The following is a 21,134-nucleotide window of genomic DNA, read 5'->3' as shown; positions in this document are numbered from 1 at the left end:
AGGTCTTGAGCACCAAGCATGCTGGTTTCATTTTCTGGCTCTGCGCCTTATACCTGCACCATCCGTGACAAGGACTATCATTCGAGAACTGGAGTTTTTAGCCACTCACAATGCTGCAGCATGATACATAGCAACTGACCTGCTTTGGTGCTTACACCACATTAATCTTTTGAGACTGACAGTTATCTAATAAACGGAAAAAGATTCTGTTCACTGGTCTGTGAACAGTTAGGAACCATCGGTCCACTTCAGTGTGAAATTGCTTGTCTAGCTCTGGCGTATACCTGAGACTTCAGAGGAAGGTGAAACTCCCCAATTAATGTTTCCTGCCATTTTTTTCCCTAAAAATTGTCATGGGAGAGCAAGAAGTACGGTGCAGTCACAGTAGGTTTGGTTAGCTTATACCCTGAAGTATGAAGCTTATCAATTACTTATTTTATTACTATAGCACACAAAGGCACTAATTGGGATCAGCAAGGCCCTGTTGTGCTAGACACTATATAAAGGCGTGGGTAGATGTGGTCCCTGCCCCCCAAAGAAGTTACTGATTTAAAGCACGATGTAGGAAGATGTGCATATTGCAGAAGGGAGGATAATGGAAATACATGTACATAATTACATAGGCTTTCAGTGTGCACAATTTGATGGTTCAAAGTCATCTGAACGCTTTAAAATTATTTTTCTATCAAACAGTCCATTCATCCTACAAGAAAATAACCCTGGGATCACTGCCTAGTATGATATTTTATCATATTTGTTTTTCCCCTTCTGAATAGATTATTCCCAAATTCCTCTGTCCTTACAATTATTAGTATTTTTGTTTGTTTTTAAGTCTCCACAGTTCCCTTCGATGAAGGGTCTTCTGCATAAGCCCTGCCTCATGGGGTGCCTGTTTCTTATGAGGCTAGAAGGCTGCAGGACTGAAAGAATTCTTACCGTTTCAGCTACTGTCCAAGGAGCAGAGAAAGTGTTGTCAGGTGTTTGGTGCAAGATAGTGGAAAGTCCAATGCTCAGTTACAGAGTTGTATGCTCTGATTATCACTAAGTCCAGTCTGCGAAGGTGCTCTGGAGCCTGCCCATTACTGCAGAATCTGCTAATTACTGAGCTACTCCCCATTCCCACACTCTCCCACCTAACAGTGAGTCTCCCAACCCCACCAAACAGGAGTCGAGAACTGCTAACATAGTCAGGATTTCTGGGACTGAGTAAACAGACTTGTGCTAGCTCTGCTTGAACTAGTGCACTAAAATACTTGTGTGATGTTGCAGCTTGGGTAGTTAACCTCAGCTGCTGCCCATCCTGCAATATCAACGTTACTATGTTTAGTGCACTAGCTTAAGCGCAGTTAGCTTGAGTCTGTCTATTCAGGCAGTTTCCAGCTGCCACACACGCACACGCCTCTTGGTGCTGCTAACATTGATGCTGCTGCTGATTCTCTCTTTCTAGAGGATGTTGGGGGTGGTCTTAAAGATCTCCTGCCTCTTGAAAATTCCATGAAAGGTTTCATCCCACATGGCAGGGGTGGCCAACCTGTGGCTCCGGAGCCACATGTGGCTCTTCAAAAGTTAATATGTGGCTCCTTGTATATAGACTGACTCCAGGGCTGGAGCTATAGGCACCAACTTTCCAATGTGCAGGGTGGTGCTCACTGCTCAACCCCTGGCTCTGCTACAGGCCCTGCCCCCACTCCACCCCTTCCTGCCCCCTCCCCTGAGCCTTCCATGACCTTGCGCTCCCCCCCTTCCCATGAGCCTCCTGCACGCCATGAAACAGCTGATCGGGAGGTGCAGGGAGGGAGGGGGAGGCGCTGGTTGGCGGGACTGCTAGTGGGCAGGAGGAAGCTGGGGCTCCTTCTCTGGCTCAGGTTGGCCACCCCTGTCACATGGTCTCTCAAGAGAGGATAGGCTGCCGGGAGTTGTGTTGCCAAACTCCTGGTTTGTAAAGGGCTATAGGGTGAGCTTGGTTAGTGCCCTTACCTCCGACCCCTCGAAACTTCTGCTGTGGTGCTGCTAGTTTACACTTTTCATATATGTGTCTTTATCCTTTTTAAATTCCATTAAACTATTTGTCTGAATGTTTTCCTGTGACATTTAATTTCAGAGATTGAGTGTACATTGTGTAAAATATTTCCTGCCAATCAATGTCTGACATTTGACATATCTAATGAGAGATAAGTACCTTAATTTGCAGATATGATCTGTAGGAACAGGGCTTCAGATTGGGAGAAAAAGATGGTGTGCTCCAGTTTGTTCTCACTTGCTTGTTCCTTTTAATTTTAACCAGTAGTTGTGAGACATGAGGTAACTATAACCATCTTTTTCCCACCTACATTTTTCAAGCATGGGTAGAAATGAAACATCAGAGTTTGGATTGACAACCATCTTCCCATGCGTGTTTTTTTTTCTTTACGTTAAAGGTCTTGGATAGCTATTTTATCTTGATTCTTAATTCAGTTAAAGCTGTTTGGGATCCTTCTTGCACCAATTTCACACATTTTGGGTTGAGAACAGTTGTTTCTTACTTCAGTGTTAATAATTCAGTGAGAGGGTTTCTGACTTGTACTCTTCAAACTGGCTAGAAGCAAAAGAACTCAGATGTCTGTTAAAGCTATTTGTGCTATAAAACTCTGTTCTTTCACGAAAGTGATTAACTTTCAGTTGCTGTTGACCTCTCCAGCCTTTAAATAAGCCAAACTAACAGGGACTTGTTCTATAATATTCTTTAAAACTTTGTTTAGAAATGGCTGTAAGGAATTTAACTTCTTTTAAAGTCTTTGGATGTACAGTATGTGCTTGACACGCCAGCACTCCTGTGATCATTGGTATCTATTTTTTTTGCAGGGAAAGTATTTTTTTTTCTTATTGTTTACAGGAATTATAAACCCTATGCCAAGCAGAATGACCCTGTATGTGCCAGGGATAGTGGCACTTGCTGATATAATAGATGCTTAGGGCTGAGACGACACATCGTTTTTTTTCTTTTTATGACTATAACCTGTTTCTTTAGAAAAAAGAAAAGGAGTACTCGTGGCACCTTAGAGACTAACCAATTTATTTGAGCATAAGCTTTTGTGAGCTACAGCTCACTTCATCGGATGCATGTAGCTCACGAAAGCTTATGCTCAAATAAATTGGTTAGTCTCTAAGGTGCCACAAGTACTCCTTTTCTTTTTGCGAATACAGACTAACACGGCTGTTACTCTGAAACCTGTTTCTTTAGGTAACAGAATGTGAGATTTTCCTGTCACTGCTAGTGAAGTTTCTGGATGCAGACAAACCACAATGGCTAAGAGCTGTTGCAGTGGAATCTATCCACAGGCTTTGTGTGCAGCCCCAACTATTAAGGTACGATTATGCCATATTTCGCTTTATGTATTAAAAGAAGAGATCATATTTATCTGTAGCAAAAAAAACCAATTTCTTTTTGCTAAGCATTTAGGGACTTGAAACCAATATAATCTGCAGGATGGAGTGTTTGTTGAAGTGCAAGGGAATATTTATTGTCCATTGAGCACTGAGCCATTATTAACAAACTTGTTTGGTTTAATGCCTTGAAACTTAAATATTTGTTCCAGAATTTAAAGATTTTTATCAGCTCAGCCTATAAATAGTCCAGCCAGAATAAGGAAGCATTTAACCGTACTATACATGCATATTCATTTAAATAGCTGGCTTTAAAAATGTAGTTTTTACTTTTTAATTTGTTGACTACATGCTCAGAAATGTTTTAAAACACTTTACAGGTCCTTTTGTCAATCCTATGATATGAAACAGCATTCTACCAAGGTTTTCCGTGACATAGTAAATGCACTGGGATCATTCATCCAGTCGCTTTTTCTTGTACCAAGCACAGGAAACACTTCAACGACAGTAAACCAAACTGGTAAAGGCTTTTTGTATTTTTTATTTCAAGTAATTTCCTAATAATTTCTTATAATAGTCAACAATATATTTGTGAAAATCTGAGGTTTACTTATTTGATACAATTCTCAGTATAAATTTAGCGCTCGTGAAAGTGAGAAACTAGCTTGAGCCAAGAGAAGGGTAGAGCTGTGCAAGCTTGTCCAGACTGTATTGTCAATATTCCTTTATTTTTCATAGTGCTATGGTCTGATGATTTGTTGCAATGGGTACTTCAGACTACTTGCAGCTTGGCGGCAGAACCAGACCTTTCGGTCTCTGGCAGCAGGGGGATGCCCTTACACCTGAAGTTCACTGCAGTTTTAGCTGCCTCCCTTGTGTCAGCCAGACCCCATCCTGCTACAGAGTTTTTCTAAGGGAAATTGCAAACTGCAGTTCAAATTTCTGACTGTCAGAAGTTTGGCCCAATAATGTGATTGTCAGATTCCCAGCTGTGTCCTGGGAAGACTTTTGCCTTTGGGGAGACCTTTCCTCTCTGCTTTGCTTCTCCTTCTGAGTTGTTTGCAGCAACTGATGCCTCCGTGGCCTTTAGGGAGAGATCTGGGCCTAGAAAGGCAAAAGGGAAAGGTCTTGGTGATGAGCTCGGCCTTCTCTGTGGGCAGAGTGCAGTTTTTCCCTCCTTGGCTTAGTCCAGGCAGGGTTGTCTCTGCCTCCCTCTCTCAGGCATGAAAGGAGGCAGACAGGCAGGATTTGGAATAGATTGCTTTGGGGGCAAGTAACTCCCCCACTTCACTCTCCAAGAGGGGAGTGGCAATGGATGAGTGTGGCATCAGATGGTAAATCACACTTAAGTCCCTGGAGTCTGCACCAGCAGCTATGCTTCTCACTGTGGAGCTCAGTCACTACTTCTCCCTCAGCACACCTTGGGTTTCAGATGAAAGGCAGCGGGTACCAGAGAGTTCAGTAAGGGGCCTTTGGCTCCTACTTCCTCTCCTTGCTGTGACCTTTATAATAGGATCCTCCTCCCCCTAGGGATCTTTACTCAGCTGCTACACTGAGACCTTCAGGGGAAGCATAAACTTATCTGGCACATGTGGCAAACAGTTTCTGAGAAATATCTTATCTAAGAAACCCAATAAGAGGCCCTCTGCTGGGGAGGGAAGACAGTAAATCCCACCTCTTTGAGAGCGAAGAGATTGCTAGCCAATTTGAGCAATGTCTAAACTCAATTTCACTCCCCCATCAGAAGCAGGATTATAGGGGACAAATTTCCAAAGGGGATATGCATAAACAAAAATAGCTCACAGTTCACCTGCTTACCTTCACAGAGTACAGCAGGGTGGATAATCCTCAGTACCTGGTTCACCTACTCAGTTTTACAGCGTGCAGTAGGATGAATAATCCACAGTGCTTGGTTCACTTTGTCACCTTCATGGAGGTTAAACATTGCAGATCTATGCAGAAAAGACCAAGCCAAACATCTGTGCTGGTTCCTCTGGGTATACACACCCCACCCTACCTCACCCCACTTCCTGTTCAGGAAAGGGGAAAGCCAGTTGTGCAAATCAGAGTTAGGGGATCATATAAAATATACATTTAAAAAAACAAAACAAAAAAACCTCCATTTTCAAGCAGATTACTGAGTCTGGGCAAGCATCACCTCCACCCTTTCTCCTGGGCATGAAAGCTCTCAGATGGCATCAACCTGCAACAACAAAAGTAACTAAAAAATAAAATAAAATTAAGAAGAGTCATTTGATGCCCTCCACATGCTTTCATGAGCAGTATTAACATGAGTGGACAGTGTTGCAGGTATGGTCCCTCTCAACCTAAAAACCCCATGGCCAAAGGTCTTGTCCCTGAAAAAGATAGTGGGACACACATCTGTTTCATAAGGTATGTTATGGGGCTTTCGTCATTGAGATCAGTTGGTCAGGTAAATAAATTCTTCTTCGAGTAGTGTCCCTATGGGTGCTCCCCTGTAGGTGTATCTGCGCCCCTTCGCCTCTAATCTGAGATTTTAGGTAACAGTGTCCATTCAGCTGCACATTCGTTGTCCCTCCCTGGTGATCTGCCTCAAGGCTACGAACACACCTCAGTTCCTTCTTGACCACCTTTGGCCTTGAATGGAGTGAGCAGTTGTCAATTCATTCTCTGCATCATTAGCATAAGTAATAGTTGTTGGTTTTGATTCTTTTGTTCTTCTTAATAGTTAGTGTTTCGTTACCCTGTTGGGTTACAATAAAAGAAGAAAAAGACCTTTGGTTTACATTTTCTCCTTTTTTGGGGGGGCTTTTCTTCTGTCAGGGATGTCTAGAAGATATTCCAACTTTTCAGTTTAAAACAAAAAGAGGAAGAAGAGGAAAGAACATCTCTTCTGCATTCTTCCCTGCGTACCCAGTGAAGAGTCTGACAATGACCAGGAGGATGTAGTTTCCCTGGTCTGTCACTGTGGCCCGCTGTCACAATACAAGGGACCTCCTCAGTTCCGTCTAGCAATCATGGTACGGTCCTCCTTGGTCACCCCTCCCCTACACCTCCTCCCCCATGCCCATATTGGGATCCTTGAGCAACGTACAGATCCTATACTTCGCAAGCATTTAGTCTCTCAGAGAATCTGCCAGACAGTCTCCTACAGCGTCATTGTCCAGAGCCCCTAAGCCAGGGGAGGAGGAAGCTTTGGAAGAACAGGAGGAAAGTCTTGAAGGGGAAGGTACCCCTCCAGCAAACTTCTCCTCATCTTCACCAGATGAGACTGAAATGCCCTCCCACCCATTACTAACTGATGATTTTAAGAACTTTCAGATTCTTACCAAGAGGGTGGTGGATGAGTGCTACGGGAGGTAAGACAACTAGTGGATATTTTCCACGCTACCTCCTCATCCAGTGTTGCCCTCCCAATTAATGAGGTGATTCTAAATCCTGCCAAAGTCATCTGGCAGTAACCAGCCTCCATCTCACCAACCTGCAACACAGCTGACAAGAACTACATCCCTGCCAAAGAGGCAGATTTTTTGTTTCAGCATCCACAACCCAACTTGATTGTAGTGGATGTGCTTAATGCACATGGCAAATAACATCATGCTAAGTTGACCCCTTACGATCGGGTTTGGATCAGGTTATATCTCTTTGGGGGGGAAAAGGCATGTTCGTCAGATACATGGCAGTTTAGAGTCACGAACTACCAAGCTGTCACGGCCAAATATGATTTTATTATTTATGAAAAACTCAGTGAGTGTGTGGAACATCTGCCAGAGGTGCAAAAGGAGCAGTTTCAGGCCATTGTGAGAGAGGGCCAGTTAGTAGCGAGAATTGCACTACAGACAGCAATGGATGCAGCCAATACAGTGGCCTTCTTGGTCTCCACAGTGGTGATAATGAGGCAGGCATATGCAGCTGCGTGGGGCACCTGAAAATTTGGGGCACCCCGGGTCTTAGTGTCCACCCTTCCGCTTCTTCCTATCCCTGTTCTGACTCTTCCTGCAGGCTCCCACCACAGCTGGCTGCTGCAGCCTGATGAGTCTTCCTCCAGAGGGGATCTTGTACTTAAAAGTGAAAAAGCCTTCCAGACCTATTAGCACAACACTGAAACTGTTAAAGAGCCATTCAAGTGGTAATGAAGCCATTTAACAGGCATTTGCCAACCCCCAGTATATTGTCAGCTTCTGAATTTATTGACAAAAAAGTTGTGCATTACTGTAATATTTACTCAGAACATGTTAGTCTACAGAACCTTAGTTTAAAATTTGCTTTAAAAATATTTCATTAGTGTGTTGCTGAAGATGATAAAATCACACCTCTAAAAAATCCTTACATAGATTTTTAGGTGCACAATCTGAGTATTCATCTTTAGCCTTAAATGCTTGGATCTTCAGAGATACAGTTTTTTAAATAAATCCTTCAAAAGACAACCCTTATCTAAAATACACATGCAAGCTCGGGCTGCTGTCAGGCTTAGGGACACCAGTTTAATAATACTGCATAGGACCCCATAAATCCTAAGGATGGCCCTGGAGGCAGGCTTCCTGGTTACTCCTTTCAGGATTGCTCAAGGAGCTGTAGACAACGGTGGAAGATCTCCCATTTGAAGGACCCAAGCAGTTTGCAGATAAAACGGACTGCTCTCTCCACATCCTGAAGGATTCCTGGGCTACGTTAAGTTCCCTGGAAATCTTCACTGAGGGGCAAAAGAGGATACAGCTCTCAACCGCAGCACAGGTCATGACCGTCTCAGTACCTGCATCACAGCCCTACTACAAAGCACAGCACAAAAGGCCTAGAGTACAAAAGCGGAAGCAGTCAGCACCCCAATCAGTATTCTCTCATGCCCCCTCCGCTAAACGCTTTTGACAGCTACTCCTTGCAACGTCAGCTGCCTTCTACACACCTGTCATGTCCCTCTGGAAGTCACCTGGTCCTCTTTCATAACAACTGGGAGAGTATCACCTCTGACAGATGTGTCTTGGAGATTATTTCGAATGGTTACACCATTCAATTCATGTCCCATCCCCATTCTCCGTCCCTCTTCGGGGGGGTCCTTCTCAAGAGAATATTTACTTCACCAGGAAGTAGAGAATCTGTTATGCTATGCCACTGAACCAGTTCCAATGCAACTCAGAGGCAAGGGGTTTTATTCCTGTTATTTCCTGATCCCCAAGGTGAAGGGAGGTTGGAGGCCCATTCTAGATCTAAGGGCACTAAACAAATACCCAAAGGCACAGAAGTTCAAGATGTTCAGGTTCACCCTAGCAGCCATTATTCTAGTTCTAGAGCAAGGATATTGGTTTTCTGCGCTCTACCTACAGGATGCCTACTTCCACATCTCAGTATGCTTCTTGCACAGGAGAGTCCTACGGTTTACCTTTGGACAGGACCATTATCAGTACAGAGTGCTCCCCTTCGGCCTCTTGTCTGCACCCAGGGTATTCTCTAAGGATCTCTCCATCGTACTGCCTCTCTTGTGAACACTGGGTATTGTTATCTACCTGTATCAGGATGACTTCAGGGCTCCCTTATTTGAGGATGCAGTATGAGCCACCCAGACGACGATGCATGCATTTGCTCAGGTAGGCCTGTAACTCAGCCTACAAAAATCAATACTGACTCCTGTACATCAACTGGAGTTTATTGCCACCAAACAACGCAGCACAAACTTACCACCCTCATGAGTCTCATAGAGACAGTCCAGGCCAGGCCCCAAAGGTGGGTCAGGAACTGTCTGCAGCTGTTGGAGTCATATGGCAGAATGCACCTTCATCACTCCAAACGCCCGACTATTTGTGAGGTGTCTTCAGATGTGGCCCAGTTTTGTCCGTTCCCTGAACAGAGACAGACTAACCAAATGATCAATGCCCTCCACGGTAAGGCACTCCCTGGACTGGTGGAAAGACCTATCCAATGTTTGAGCAGGCGTTCCATTTGTGCAACCACCACCAACATTGACTCGAACAACAGATGCCTCCCTAATAGCCTCCAGAGCCCCCTACATGACCACATAACTGCAAGGTTCAGGGCAAGTGATTTTCTACAGAAGCGGCTCTCCATATCTATCTTTTGGAGCTGAGGGCACTCAGGAATGCCTGTGCATACTTTCTGCCATTCATCAAGAACACCCACACAAAGGTCGTGATGGACAATCAGACCTGTATGTTTTACATAAATCACTAGTGGGTCACCAGGTCTCCCTCCCTCTGCACAGAAGTGCTCAAACTTTGGAATTAGTGCATCCATCACAATGTGCTTATGTCAGCCGCATAGCTACCAGGGATACAGAACGTGACTGCCAACAGTATGTTGGAACTTTTCTCATGACCACAAACGTGAACTGAACTCAGAGATGATTCATGACATATTCTCTCTTTGGGGAACCCTGACTTATCAATTTGTTCGCTGCTTACCAGAACAAGAAGTGTCCTCATTAATGCTCCATGGCTGGCCCATGGAAACATTCAATGGGAGATGCCCTTATTCTCACATGGAACAGAGATCTCTTGTATGCCTTTTCCCCATTTCCTCTTCTAAGCCAAAGTCCTGTTGAAAATTTGACAAGACAAAGTGAATTATTCTGATTGACCCCCTCCTGGTTAAGACAAGTCTGGTTCCCTTACCTGGCACAGATGAGGTCCGGTTCCTCTTCGGCCCATTCCTCACCTACTCTCTCAAAACGACTGGCTGATCCTTCACCCCAACCTGCAATCCTCTGCCTCGATGCTTGGCTTCTTCTTGGTTCTAAGACTTGGAGGTTGAATGCTCTGACGAGGTGAAAGATGTGTTGCTGCACAGCCGAAAGTTGACCACTCAACATACTTACCTACAAAAATGGAAATGATTCCAAATTTGGTATCATTCTAAGCTCATAGATCCAGCCTTGTCCTCCCCTCCTCTGATTTTAGACTACATTTTAGACCTCAAATGGTCAAAACTCTTGTTCAGCTCCCTTAATACATCACAGCCATAATGGCCTTCCACTGTCGTGTTGGTGGATACTTTGTGTTCACCCACCCACTGACGTGTAGATTCCTTAAGGGTATTGGGAATCTTTTCCTGCATGTGAGACCACTCGCTCCAACCTGGGATCTTAACTTAGTTCTCAGAGCTTTGACTATACTCCCTTTGAGCCCGTTGCAACTTGCTCTTTCTTACACCTGTCCATGAAGACAGCATTTCTAATTGCCATCACCTCAGCTAGGCACATAGGAGAAGTAGTGTCGCGGATGGCACACCCACTATTCATGGCCTTTTTTAAAGAAAAAGTAACTCTAAGGCAACATCCCAAGTTTCTCCCTAAAGTTGCCTCTGCTTTCCATATAAATCAACCGATCTATCTTCATGTTCCCCCCCCCCCCAAAAAAAAAACAAACCCACATCATAATAGGGAGGCAACTCTGCCTATGCTAGAAGTTAGAAGAACACTAGCATCCTTCTTGGACAGGACTGAGGACTTTAGGAAATCCCCTAAGTTCTTCCTTTCATTTACAGAAAGATCCAAAGGCTCTGCAATACCGGCTCAAAGACTATCCAAAACGGGTTGCATTAATCTACATTAGCAAGGACACAACCTATTGCCTCTGTCTGGAGTCCATACGCACTCCACGAGGTCAATTTCTACCTCGGGTCTCATTCCTTAAAGATGTCCCTATCTCGGAAATCTATAGAACAGCAACTTGGGCATCTGCCCACACTTTCACAGAACATTATGTGAAACCTGGAGGTTTGGCCTCTGACGCCATCTTCGGCTCCTCAGTACTATCTGTAGTAACAGACTCCACTTCGAAGCCCCAGCCCTCCATGGGGGATACTGCTGTGAAGTCACCTACAGTGGAGCACTAATAGGGATACTAATCAAAGAAAAAGAGGAAGTTACTCACCTTGTGTGGTAACAATGGTTCTTTCAGATGCATGTCCGTATGCATGCTCCACAACCTGCCCTCCTCCTCTCTACTTGGGAGTTCTCAATATAGAGCTCTGTGGTAGAGAAGGAACTGAGTGGGGTTCACTGGCACAGTGCTAGATAGCCTCAAGACAGACCACAAGGGGGAGAGAGCACATGTGCAAGCTGAACAGACACTGCTACCTAAAATCTCTGATTAGAGGCATACCCATAGAGGGACACATCTCGAAGAAGCATCATTATTGCACAAGGTGAGTAGCTTCCTCTTCTTAGCTCTCTTAGTTCTACAGTGGGAAACTTTCCATAAAGTTAAGGCTAATCAGAGTAATTGAAAAGTAGATTTACAATCCTCACTCCTGCCAGACACTATAGAAAGAAATGTATAGATTATATGGCAAGTGAAGCAGGCTTTGAAGTACAAGAGAGAATACCACTTTAAATGTGTTATCTTGAACATACTGGGGTGCTGAGATGAGGTACAGGTGCCCTCAGTTGCAGCAGAGCAATCTGCATGACTCCCAGGCAGCCCTATCTGGAGTTGGTGTCCTGATGTGTAACAGACTCTTTCAGCTAGGGAGCAGATGGCTACCAATAGCTTTGGCCAAAATAAGATCACAGGGCATTGTCCAGAGCTGATACTCTATGGAGTTGTGCAGAAATCATAGGCACAGTTTTTTCCTATTTCCACTCTCAAGAAGTCCATGGAAATGCCAGAAAGTGAGTGAAAGCATACATCGTCTACTTCAGATCAGAGTGATATGAAAGATACCCTAAATGCTCAATTACTGAGGGACAATCTACACTTGTTCCTATATTTGCCTTCTACAATCAGCTCTCTGTATAACTTTTCCTGAGTGATGTATCCAAGTATTCAGATTCTAATATCTAAATGTTAGTTATTCACCTTAATTTGGGTTATTGCTGATTATGCACTTTGTGTCTTATGAATTTTAAAATAAAATTTGTATTGTGGATAATCTAAGCACTATACCCAGATGTACACTCTTTTCTTAACCTGTATATTATATAATTTTTTAACATTAGCTTTAATAAACATTTTAAATTGATCTTTCTGGGCACTGAAAAAGCTGTCAATCTCAGGCCTAGGTTGACCTAGGATTAGGCCTTCTGATATGTCTACCTCACAAAGGAGGTCTGCTATTGCAAAAAACAATTCTCCATCTAGCACCAGAAAAGTTCAAAATGGATATTTGGATGAAGCAATTATTACTCCTGTGGACCCTACAAGTCAACCAATAGTTTTTTGGTTTTTTTTTCCTTCTGATTGAAGCAAAGTCCGTGGTTTAGCTACCACATTAAACAAGTGAAACTTGAGGCTTCTTTATATGAACACTATATAAATTTGGTATCCATTGGGACCCTGCTGCTGAACACCAAATGTTCCCTAGTGCTCTGTGATCTTACCCCGTTTCAAAGTGGGATAGATCAAAGTGCATTAGGGAACTTTTAGTGTATGGACACTTAAAGCGTGGCCCACCAGTGTGGAGTAGATCTATACCCAGCTTGCCATGAATGAAGTGTTCATTTAGACAAGCTTGAATTCCCCAAGGTGGGCTCTAATGTGGATGTATCTGAGTGTCCAAGCAAAAAGGAGAAGTCTGTGAACTATAATGTTCTCAACATGTTCAAGAAAAGCAAATCTTGTACAAATGCAGTCCAAGGTTATAGAACCCTAATTTCAGTTCTTACAGCACTATTCCAATCGAACCTCTGCAGTAAGGGTCATTCTTAACAGGAAGTTTATTTTAATGGCTAACTCCTGATTCCAGTTAGGCAGATTTATGAAGTTGGGAGCTTTCTCAGATGAGACCTATTATACTTTGAATTCAGGCAAGTAGTCCTGTAAATTCAGTAAATTGTTCCTCCTCCTGTCAAGCAACAAAGTCCAATCTGTAGAAACACTGACAAACTCAGAGCAGAGAAATTTGTTTCCTGTAATGAGGTCTGCTAGGTTGCCATGTGGCCTTAATAAATAAATTCTTCATATTCTACATATTAGTGGTGCAGTCTTTAGCCAATGATATTTTTGGCAGAAGTCTTCTCTACATCTCACTGCCCAAAGGAAGATAAAAGATATATAATGTGCCTCTTTTTGGATTTCCATATTTAAAGGACACTCCTACTTCCCACCCAGGTAGGAGGCACACTGCTGTAAAAATCCAACTGTAAGATATCTGTGGACCATAGTGTGATGAAGAGTAAGAAAATGTACTTGTGTTTACCTAAAAACTTCCGTTCTTCAAGCAATAAGGTCCACAGATTCAGCCCACCCAAAGACAAATGGGTCATCCACGATAGAGATGTAAACTGACATCCAAAATTCAGGTTTATTTTGTTGTGCTTGTTCTTCAAAATACAATTATCAGTCTGTAAGTTAGGCAAGTACAGGGGAATCATCTTGGCTGTGGAATTTGTCTCAACTGGAGGGAACTGCAGGAGGCAAGGTATTCCCTTCCTTCCAGTGACTGGTTAGGCTCACTGGCTGTAAGCCAGCTGAAGGACCCATTGTAACAGAGGGACTTACTACTCAAAGGAAAATTTCAAGTAAGCACAGATACACTTTCCTATTCCTGATGTGCAAACATCTTTTTTTATTCTAGGGTGATTCTGAACCTCTCTTGAGAAAAGTTGGCTAATTATATGTAATTAAACTAAATTATGTGGGGTTTGATGTATCTACAAGTAAGGAATAGAATGAGACAACATTTTCATACATGACCAAAATGAGATTTGAACCTAAATCTCAGTAGCTGAAATGGTAGTACCACTTTTCCTCTGAGCTGTACACTTCTTAATATCTGTCGAACACAGACAGTGCAAGAAAATATCTAAGCTATGAGGACATTCTTCCTGTCCCCTGGAAATTAAATTAAATCTTAAAATTTCGTTTTCCCCACATCCACATGCTCCTTATTAAATTAGATAACAGGAATGTTAAAAATGAAAAAATGTTATTTTACCTGGTGTTTGATAGACATGTTTTGGTAGCTCAGTTATAAACGTTGGGGTCTCCTTAATTCCCAGTGGAAAAATTTTGGGGGCTTGCCTATATAGGGAAATTAACTATAATAGCTATTTTGGAATAATTCCCCATGTAGACACATTTTTTTCCTGAAATAAGTGTCTCTACACAGGGGAGCTATTTTTGAATAACTATAGCTAAATTCACACCCTACCTTAATCTGAAATAACTTCCAAGTGCTGACAAGCCCTTGGATCCAGCACTATTATCTTTGCCATATCTTCCTGTCATGTTCTCTCTATTCTTCATTTCACCCATTCTTCTTCCTTGTTTTGTCTCTCTCTCCCTTTGCATGAGTCTTTCTTTCTTCCGTGTTTCCTTATTCTCTCTCTCTCCTCCTTCAAGCTCATGTCAGAAGCACAGATCCAGAACAGCTCTGTGCAGCTGGCTTACTAACTGAATCTGTTGCTGGCAATGATTGATCAACCATAGAGTGTTGCCTTGTCAGCATCTACTATAGGCATTGGCCTACGGTTTTGAAATGAATAGTCGGGTGAGGTGCTTGTGCATAGCAGGAAATTAAGGCCTTCTCTGCACAGAAAGGGTATGTCTACACTGGTAAGTGAAGGTGTGATTGTACCATGGGCAGCTGCACCCCTGCTAACTTTAATCTAGCTAGCACAGGTAACAATAGTAGTGTAGACATGGTGTCATGGGCTTCAGCACAGGCTAGGAACCTGAATACAAATGCAAGGTCCCTGGAGAGCTTATAGTCTGGTTACTAGCCCGTGCCCATTGTATATTTCCTATTATTTATCTAGTGGTGTTATTACATTTGATACATATGTAAACCTAAAATGAAAGAACTATTTTACTTTTTATTTTATCCAATTTAATGGTAACTCAGTAATCTCCTTTTTACTCCAACATGTATCACAGAGTTTTTTAGGTTTAACTTGCTAATGTTTGTAAAATGTTTTGAGCTCTTTGTTGGAAGGTGTTACAGAAGTACAAAATATTTTATATTCTGAAATTATATGTATGTATAAAAACTGAATCATTGATATTAACAATGCCCCTTTAACTAAGAAACACATGCAGAATATACCTAATTTTAGCCAGCAGGGGGCACACAGAAGTTGAGAAACTTTTATCAGGCATATGTTCTTGCATTATTATATGCATATCTCTGCACACAATGAAATACAGAAAAAGAATACTTTCTTTTAATTAAAATAAAACTAAAAAGCATAGTTTTTTAATTCTTTCTGTTTTTGTTTAATTTATAGGAAGCAATACATCTGGTGGTACAGCCTCAGCACAAACCAACCCAGGAATGCTGGGAATGGGTGGAGGTGTGACTGTATTACCTGCATTTGAATATCGAGGCACCTGGATACCTATACTCACTGTAACAATACAAGGGAGTGCTAAAGCTACCTAGTAAGTAATAAAATTACTGATGTCTCTGTAAAAGTGAAATTTTGGAAATAAAAACATTTACATGTTAATTATGTAGTTTATTCACTTGATATACAGTGACATTCAGCACATTGCTGACATTAGTCCTGGATTCTCTTCCTGTTGATGTCTGTGGAGTGATCTGATCTTCTCTGTGTATTTGGGATACAGATCCAAATATTCCTCATCATTTGTTCTTTGCCATGCCATGGCTGTGTTAATTCTGCATCTTAGGCATTGCTATAATACAATAAATAAAAATTCTTTAATGTTAATAGGAAAAATAGTACTTTGCTGTTATAGCACCAAGCAATGTGAAGGGAAAGGCATTAGAGGCAGTGGGAAATAGGATATTGCAGGAAAACTAACTTATTTTCAGTTGAAATAAAAATACTGGCTATATTGGTGAAATACTGGTCTAGTTGCCACTCTAACCTACTATATTGTATCATATGAATCCATATACAAAAGATGAATTAGAAATGGTACTTGACATGACTGGCCATTAGATCTCTACTAGAGACATTATGAATGTTGCATCCGATGAAGTGAACTGTAGCTCACGAAAACTTATGCTCAAATAAATTTGTTAGCCTCTAAGGTGCCACAAGTCCTCCTTTTCTTTTTATGTATCAGTAGTTTGAATACTTCAAATCATGGATCCATGTCTTACATTTACATGATATAGCGGGTTATGATGTCTCTTGGAACAATGTCCGTTTACTCTGGCTGTAATATTCAGGGCAGGTGTACACTTAAAATGCTACACTGGCGTAGCTGCGCTGTTGTAGCGCTTCAGTGAAGACATTACTACGCCAACAGGAGAGCTGCTTCCATTGGTGTAGTTAATCCACCTCCCTGAGAGGTGGCAGCTATGTCAACAGGAGAAGCCCTCCTTTTAACATAGCGCTGTCTACACCCGGAGTTAGGTCAGTAGAACTGCGTTGCTCAGGGGTGTGGATTTTTCACACCCCTGAGCGACATAGTTATGTTGATGTAAGTTTGTAATGTAAACCTGGTCTCAGTGCCATCTCTTTAAAACTGTGTGATTTAGTTTCAGAACCCATAAAATTGTTCCACACTGCTAACATACATGAAATGGGTATTTTTAAAGCAAATGGTCTGAATCGTCAAAGGTGAGTGCAGAGGTTCTCTTCTCCAGCTGCCATTGTAGATTTTGAATGTTTCTGAAAAATAAATTTCAGCCACTATTGAAGGTGTAATAGCATTTTGTGCTAGACAATGTCTATTTGAACAAGGAGACTAAGATTGAGTGTGCAAATACTGTCTAACTTACGCTGCTGTTCTTAGGGACTTCATGTTTAACTAAAAGTAGGTTATGCATGAAACCTGGTTTATACTTTGGCCAACCATTACAGCCTCCTGCTTTCTCCCTTTTTCTCCTCTCTCCTGTTTCTCTAGAACTCTGCAGCTAAAATCCTTATCTTCTGGTTCTCCAACCATATCCCACCCCTCACCTTTTCATCTATTCATTGACCCCAGCTCCTTCTGAATTACATTCATATTTATTTCCTTATGTGAAAGACACTCTAAAAATTGTCCCCAGCCTATGATCAGCTGTGATCTTATATTCCCCTGCTTACACTCTAGAACCACGTTAAGGAAATCCAGGATTGCAGACACACTCTGATTCCCATATGAGTAACAGTCTGCATTCACAAAAAGAAAAGGAGTACTTGTGGCACCTTAGAGACTAACCAATTTATTTGAGCATAAGCTTTCGTGAGCTACAGCTCACTTCATCAGATGCATACTGTGGAAACTGCAGAAGACATTATATACACAGAGACCATGAAACAATACCTCCTCCTACCCCACTCTCCTGCTGGTAATAGTGATATCTAAAGTGATCACTCTCCTTACAATGTGTATGATAATCAAGGTGGGCCATTTCCAGCAAATATCCAGGTTTTCTCACCCCCCCACCCCAAAACACACACACGCAAACTCTCTCTCCTGATGGTAATAGCTTATCCAAAGTGACACTCTCCCTACGCACAAATCCAGGTTTTCTCACCCCCCCACCCCAAAACACACACACGCAAACTCACTCTCCTGCTGGTAATAGCTTATCCAAAGTGACACTCTCCCTACAATGTGCATGATAATCAAGATGGGCCATTTCCAGCACAAATCCAGGTTTTCTCACCACCCCACCCCAAAACACACACACGCAAACTCACTCTCTTGCTGGTAATAGCTCACCCAAACTGACCACTCTCCTTACAATGTATATGATAATCAAGGTGGGCCATTTCCAGCATAAATCCAAGTTTAACCAGAACGTCTGGCGGGGGTAGGAAAAAACAAGGGGAAATAGGCTACCTTGCATAATGACTTAGCCACTCCCAGTCAGCGCTTCCTCAGCTCTCGTCCCCTAACGCCCCTACTCTACTTGCACTATATTGATGACATCTTCATCATCTGGACCCATGGAAAAGAAGCCCTTGAGGAATTCCACCATGATTTCAACAATTTCCATCCCACCATCAACCTCAGCCTGGTCCAGTCCACACAAGAGATCCACTTCCTGGACACTACAGTGCTAATAAACAATGGTTACATAAACACCACCCTATACCGGAAACCTACTGACCGCTATTCCTACCTACATGCCTCCAGCTTTCACCCTGACCACACCACACGATCCATCGTCCACAGCCAAGCTCTGCGATACAACCGCATTTGCTCCAACCCCTCAGACAAAGACAAACACCTACAAGATCTCTATCAAGCATTCTTACAACTACAATACCCACCTGCGGAAGTGAAGAAACAGATTGATAGAGCCAGAAGAGTTCCCAGAAATCACCTATTACAGGACAGGCCTAACAAAGAAAATAACAGAACGCCACTAGCCGTCTCCTTCAGCCCCCAACTAAAACCCCTCCAACGCATTATTAAGGATCTACAACCTATCCTGAAGGATGACCCAACGCTCTCACAAATCTTGGGAGACAGGCCAGTCCTTGCCTACAGACAGCCCCCCAACCTGAAGCAAATAATCACCAACAACCACATACCACACAACAGAACCACTAACCCAGAAACCTATCCTTGCAACAAAGCCCGTTGCCAACTGTGCCCACATATCTATTCAGGGGACACCATCACAGGGCCTATTAACATCAGCCACACTATCAGAGGCTCGTTCACCTGCACATCCACCAATGTGATATATGCCATCATGTGCCAGCAATGCCCCTCTGCCATGTACATTGGTCATACTGGACAGTCTCTACGTAAAAGAATAAATGGACACAAATCAGATGTCAAGAATTATAACATTCATAAACCAGTCGGAGAACACTTCAATCTCTCTGGTCACGCAATCACAGACATGAAGGTCACTATCGTACAACAAAAAAACTTCAAATCCAGACTCCAGGAAGAAACTGCTGAATTGGAATTCATTTGCAAATTGGATACTATTAATTTAGGCTTAAATAGAGACTGGGAGTGGCTAAGTCATTATGCAAGGTAGCCTATTTCCCCTTGTTTTTTCCTACCCCCCCCTAGACGTTCTGGTTAAACTTGGATTTATGCTGGAAATGGCCCACCTTGATTATCATACACATTGTAAGGACCGTGGTCAGTTTGGATGAGCTATTACCAACAGGAGAGCGAGTTTATGTGTGTATGGGGGTGGGGGGGTGAGAAAACCTGGATTTGTGCTGGAAATGGCCCACCTTGATTATCATGCACATTGTAAGGAGAGTGATCACTTTGGATAAGCTATTACCAGCAGGAGAGTGAGTTTGTGTGTGTGGTTTTTGGAAAAAAAAGGGGGGGGGGGTGAGAAAACCTGGATATTTGCTGGAAATGGCCCACCTTGATTATCATACACATTGTAAGGAGAGTGATCACTTTAGATAAGCTATTACCAGCAGGAGAGTGAGTTTGTGTGTGTCGTTTTTGGAAAAAAAAGGGGGGGGGTGAGAAAACCTGGATATTTGCTGGAAATGGCCCACCTTGATTATCATACACATTGTAAGGAGAGTGATCACTTTAGATAAGCTATTACCAGCAGGAGAGTGGGGTGGGAGGAGGTATTGTTTCATGGTCTCTGTGTATATAATGTCTTCTGCAGTTTCCACAGTATGCATCCGATGAAGTGAGCTGTAGCTCACGAAAGCTTATGCTCAAATAAATTGGTTAGTCTCTAAGGTGCCACAAGTACTCCTTTTCTTTTCTCGTATGGGAATGTGGGCCCTTGTCCTTGTCTGTTTGCTGTGACTATGCTCCCACACTATGGCTGTGCTCCACTTTGGGGTGGCAGTGATAGGGCTCACCTACATAAGCCATCGTTTGGGTTAATGGAAGTCTTTAGTGGCTCTCCCCACATATTCCTTGCCTTCAAGTGTATGAAGTCTGTCTAGGGGGTGGAAGGACTTAGCTACCATCCACCCTTGTCTGTGTGTACTTCTGTAAACACCCCAGCAGAGCCATGATGGGGTGGTTGCAGGGAGGGCCAGGGCCCCAGCCACATGGCAGATATCCCTGCCGGGATGGAGTCAAGGGTCCTCCAGAGAGTTGGTTTGAGTTGACATCCCATTTAAGATAATAGGGCTCTCGGCAGGTTCAGGCAAACATCGATTACATTTAATTTGCATTTTCAGAGTATTATTTATTTGCAGTCATGAAATAGGAAGTATGTTTAGTGCAGAGGTGGGCAAACTACGGCCGCGGGCCACATTCGGCCCACGGGACCCTTCTGCCCAGCCCTTGAGCTCCTGGCCTGGGAGGCTCACCCCTGGCCCCTCCTCCGCAGCCTTGGCTTGCTCCGCTGCCGGTGCAGTGCTCTGGGTGGCAGGAATGCAAGCTCCTGGTGCAGCACAGCTGCAGAGCCGTTGCCTGACCCAGTGCTCTGTGCTGCGCGGTATGTGGCTGGCTCCAGCTGGACAGCGTGGCTGCCTGTCCCGATGCAGCTGCGCCGCCAGCCACTTGTGCTCCAGGCAGCACGGTAAGGGGGCAGGGAGCGGGGGGGGGGGGGGGTTTGATAGAGGGCAGGGGAATTTGGGGGGTGATCAGGAGCTGGGGGTGTGGATAGGGGGTCGGGGAAGTCAGAGGGTGGGGAGCAGGGGGGTTGAATGGGGGCAGGGGTCCCTGGAAGGCAGTCAGGAAGGAGAGGAGGGATTGGATGGGGAGGCATGGGGCAGTCAGTGGTGGGGGTTCTGGGGGTGGTCAGGGGACAGGGAGAAGGGGTTGTTGCATGCGGCAGGGGTCCCGGGGGGGCATCAGGGAGCAAGAAACAGGGTGGATCAGGTAGGGGGCAGGGCCATGCCACACCTGGCTGTTTGGGGAGGCATAGCCTCCCCTAACCGCCCCTCCGTACAATTTCGGGAACCCGATGCGGCCCTCAGGCCAAAAAGTGCGCTGCCGCCGCACCCCCCCTTTAGTGGATAGAACTGTGACTCA

At 43.7% G+C, this 21,134-nt stretch overlaps 1 protein-coding gene across 11 annotated transcripts in view; it reads left to right on the top strand.

The window, feature by feature from the left end:
* The window catches only part of MON2 (MON2 homolog, regulator of endosome-to-Golgi trafficking), a 157,514-nt gene that overhangs the window by 49,764 nt on the left and 86,616 nt on the right, over positions 1-21,134 (top strand). For all 11 annotated transcript variants that reach the window (XM_073327927.1, XM_073327923.1, XM_073327918.1 and 8 more), the window contains 3 exons: positions 3,221-3,345; positions 3,744-3,883; positions 15,524-15,677. In XM_073327927.1, the coding sequence (XP_073184028.1) occupies positions 3,221-3,345; positions 3,744-3,883; positions 15,524-15,677 (419 nt within the window). The remainder of the gene's footprint in view (positions 1-3,220; positions 3,346-3,743; positions 3,884-15,523; positions 15,678-21,134) is intronic.

The sequence above is a fragment of the Lepidochelys kempii genome, chromosome 1 (genome assembly GCF_965140265.1).
Source record: "Lepidochelys kempii isolate rLepKem1 chromosome 1, rLepKem1.hap2, whole genome shotgun sequence".
Classification (NCBI taxonomy): domain Eukaryota; kingdom Metazoa; phylum Chordata; order Testudines; family Cheloniidae; genus Lepidochelys; species Lepidochelys kempii.
This window is presented reverse-complemented; position numbering and strand designations above follow the sequence as displayed.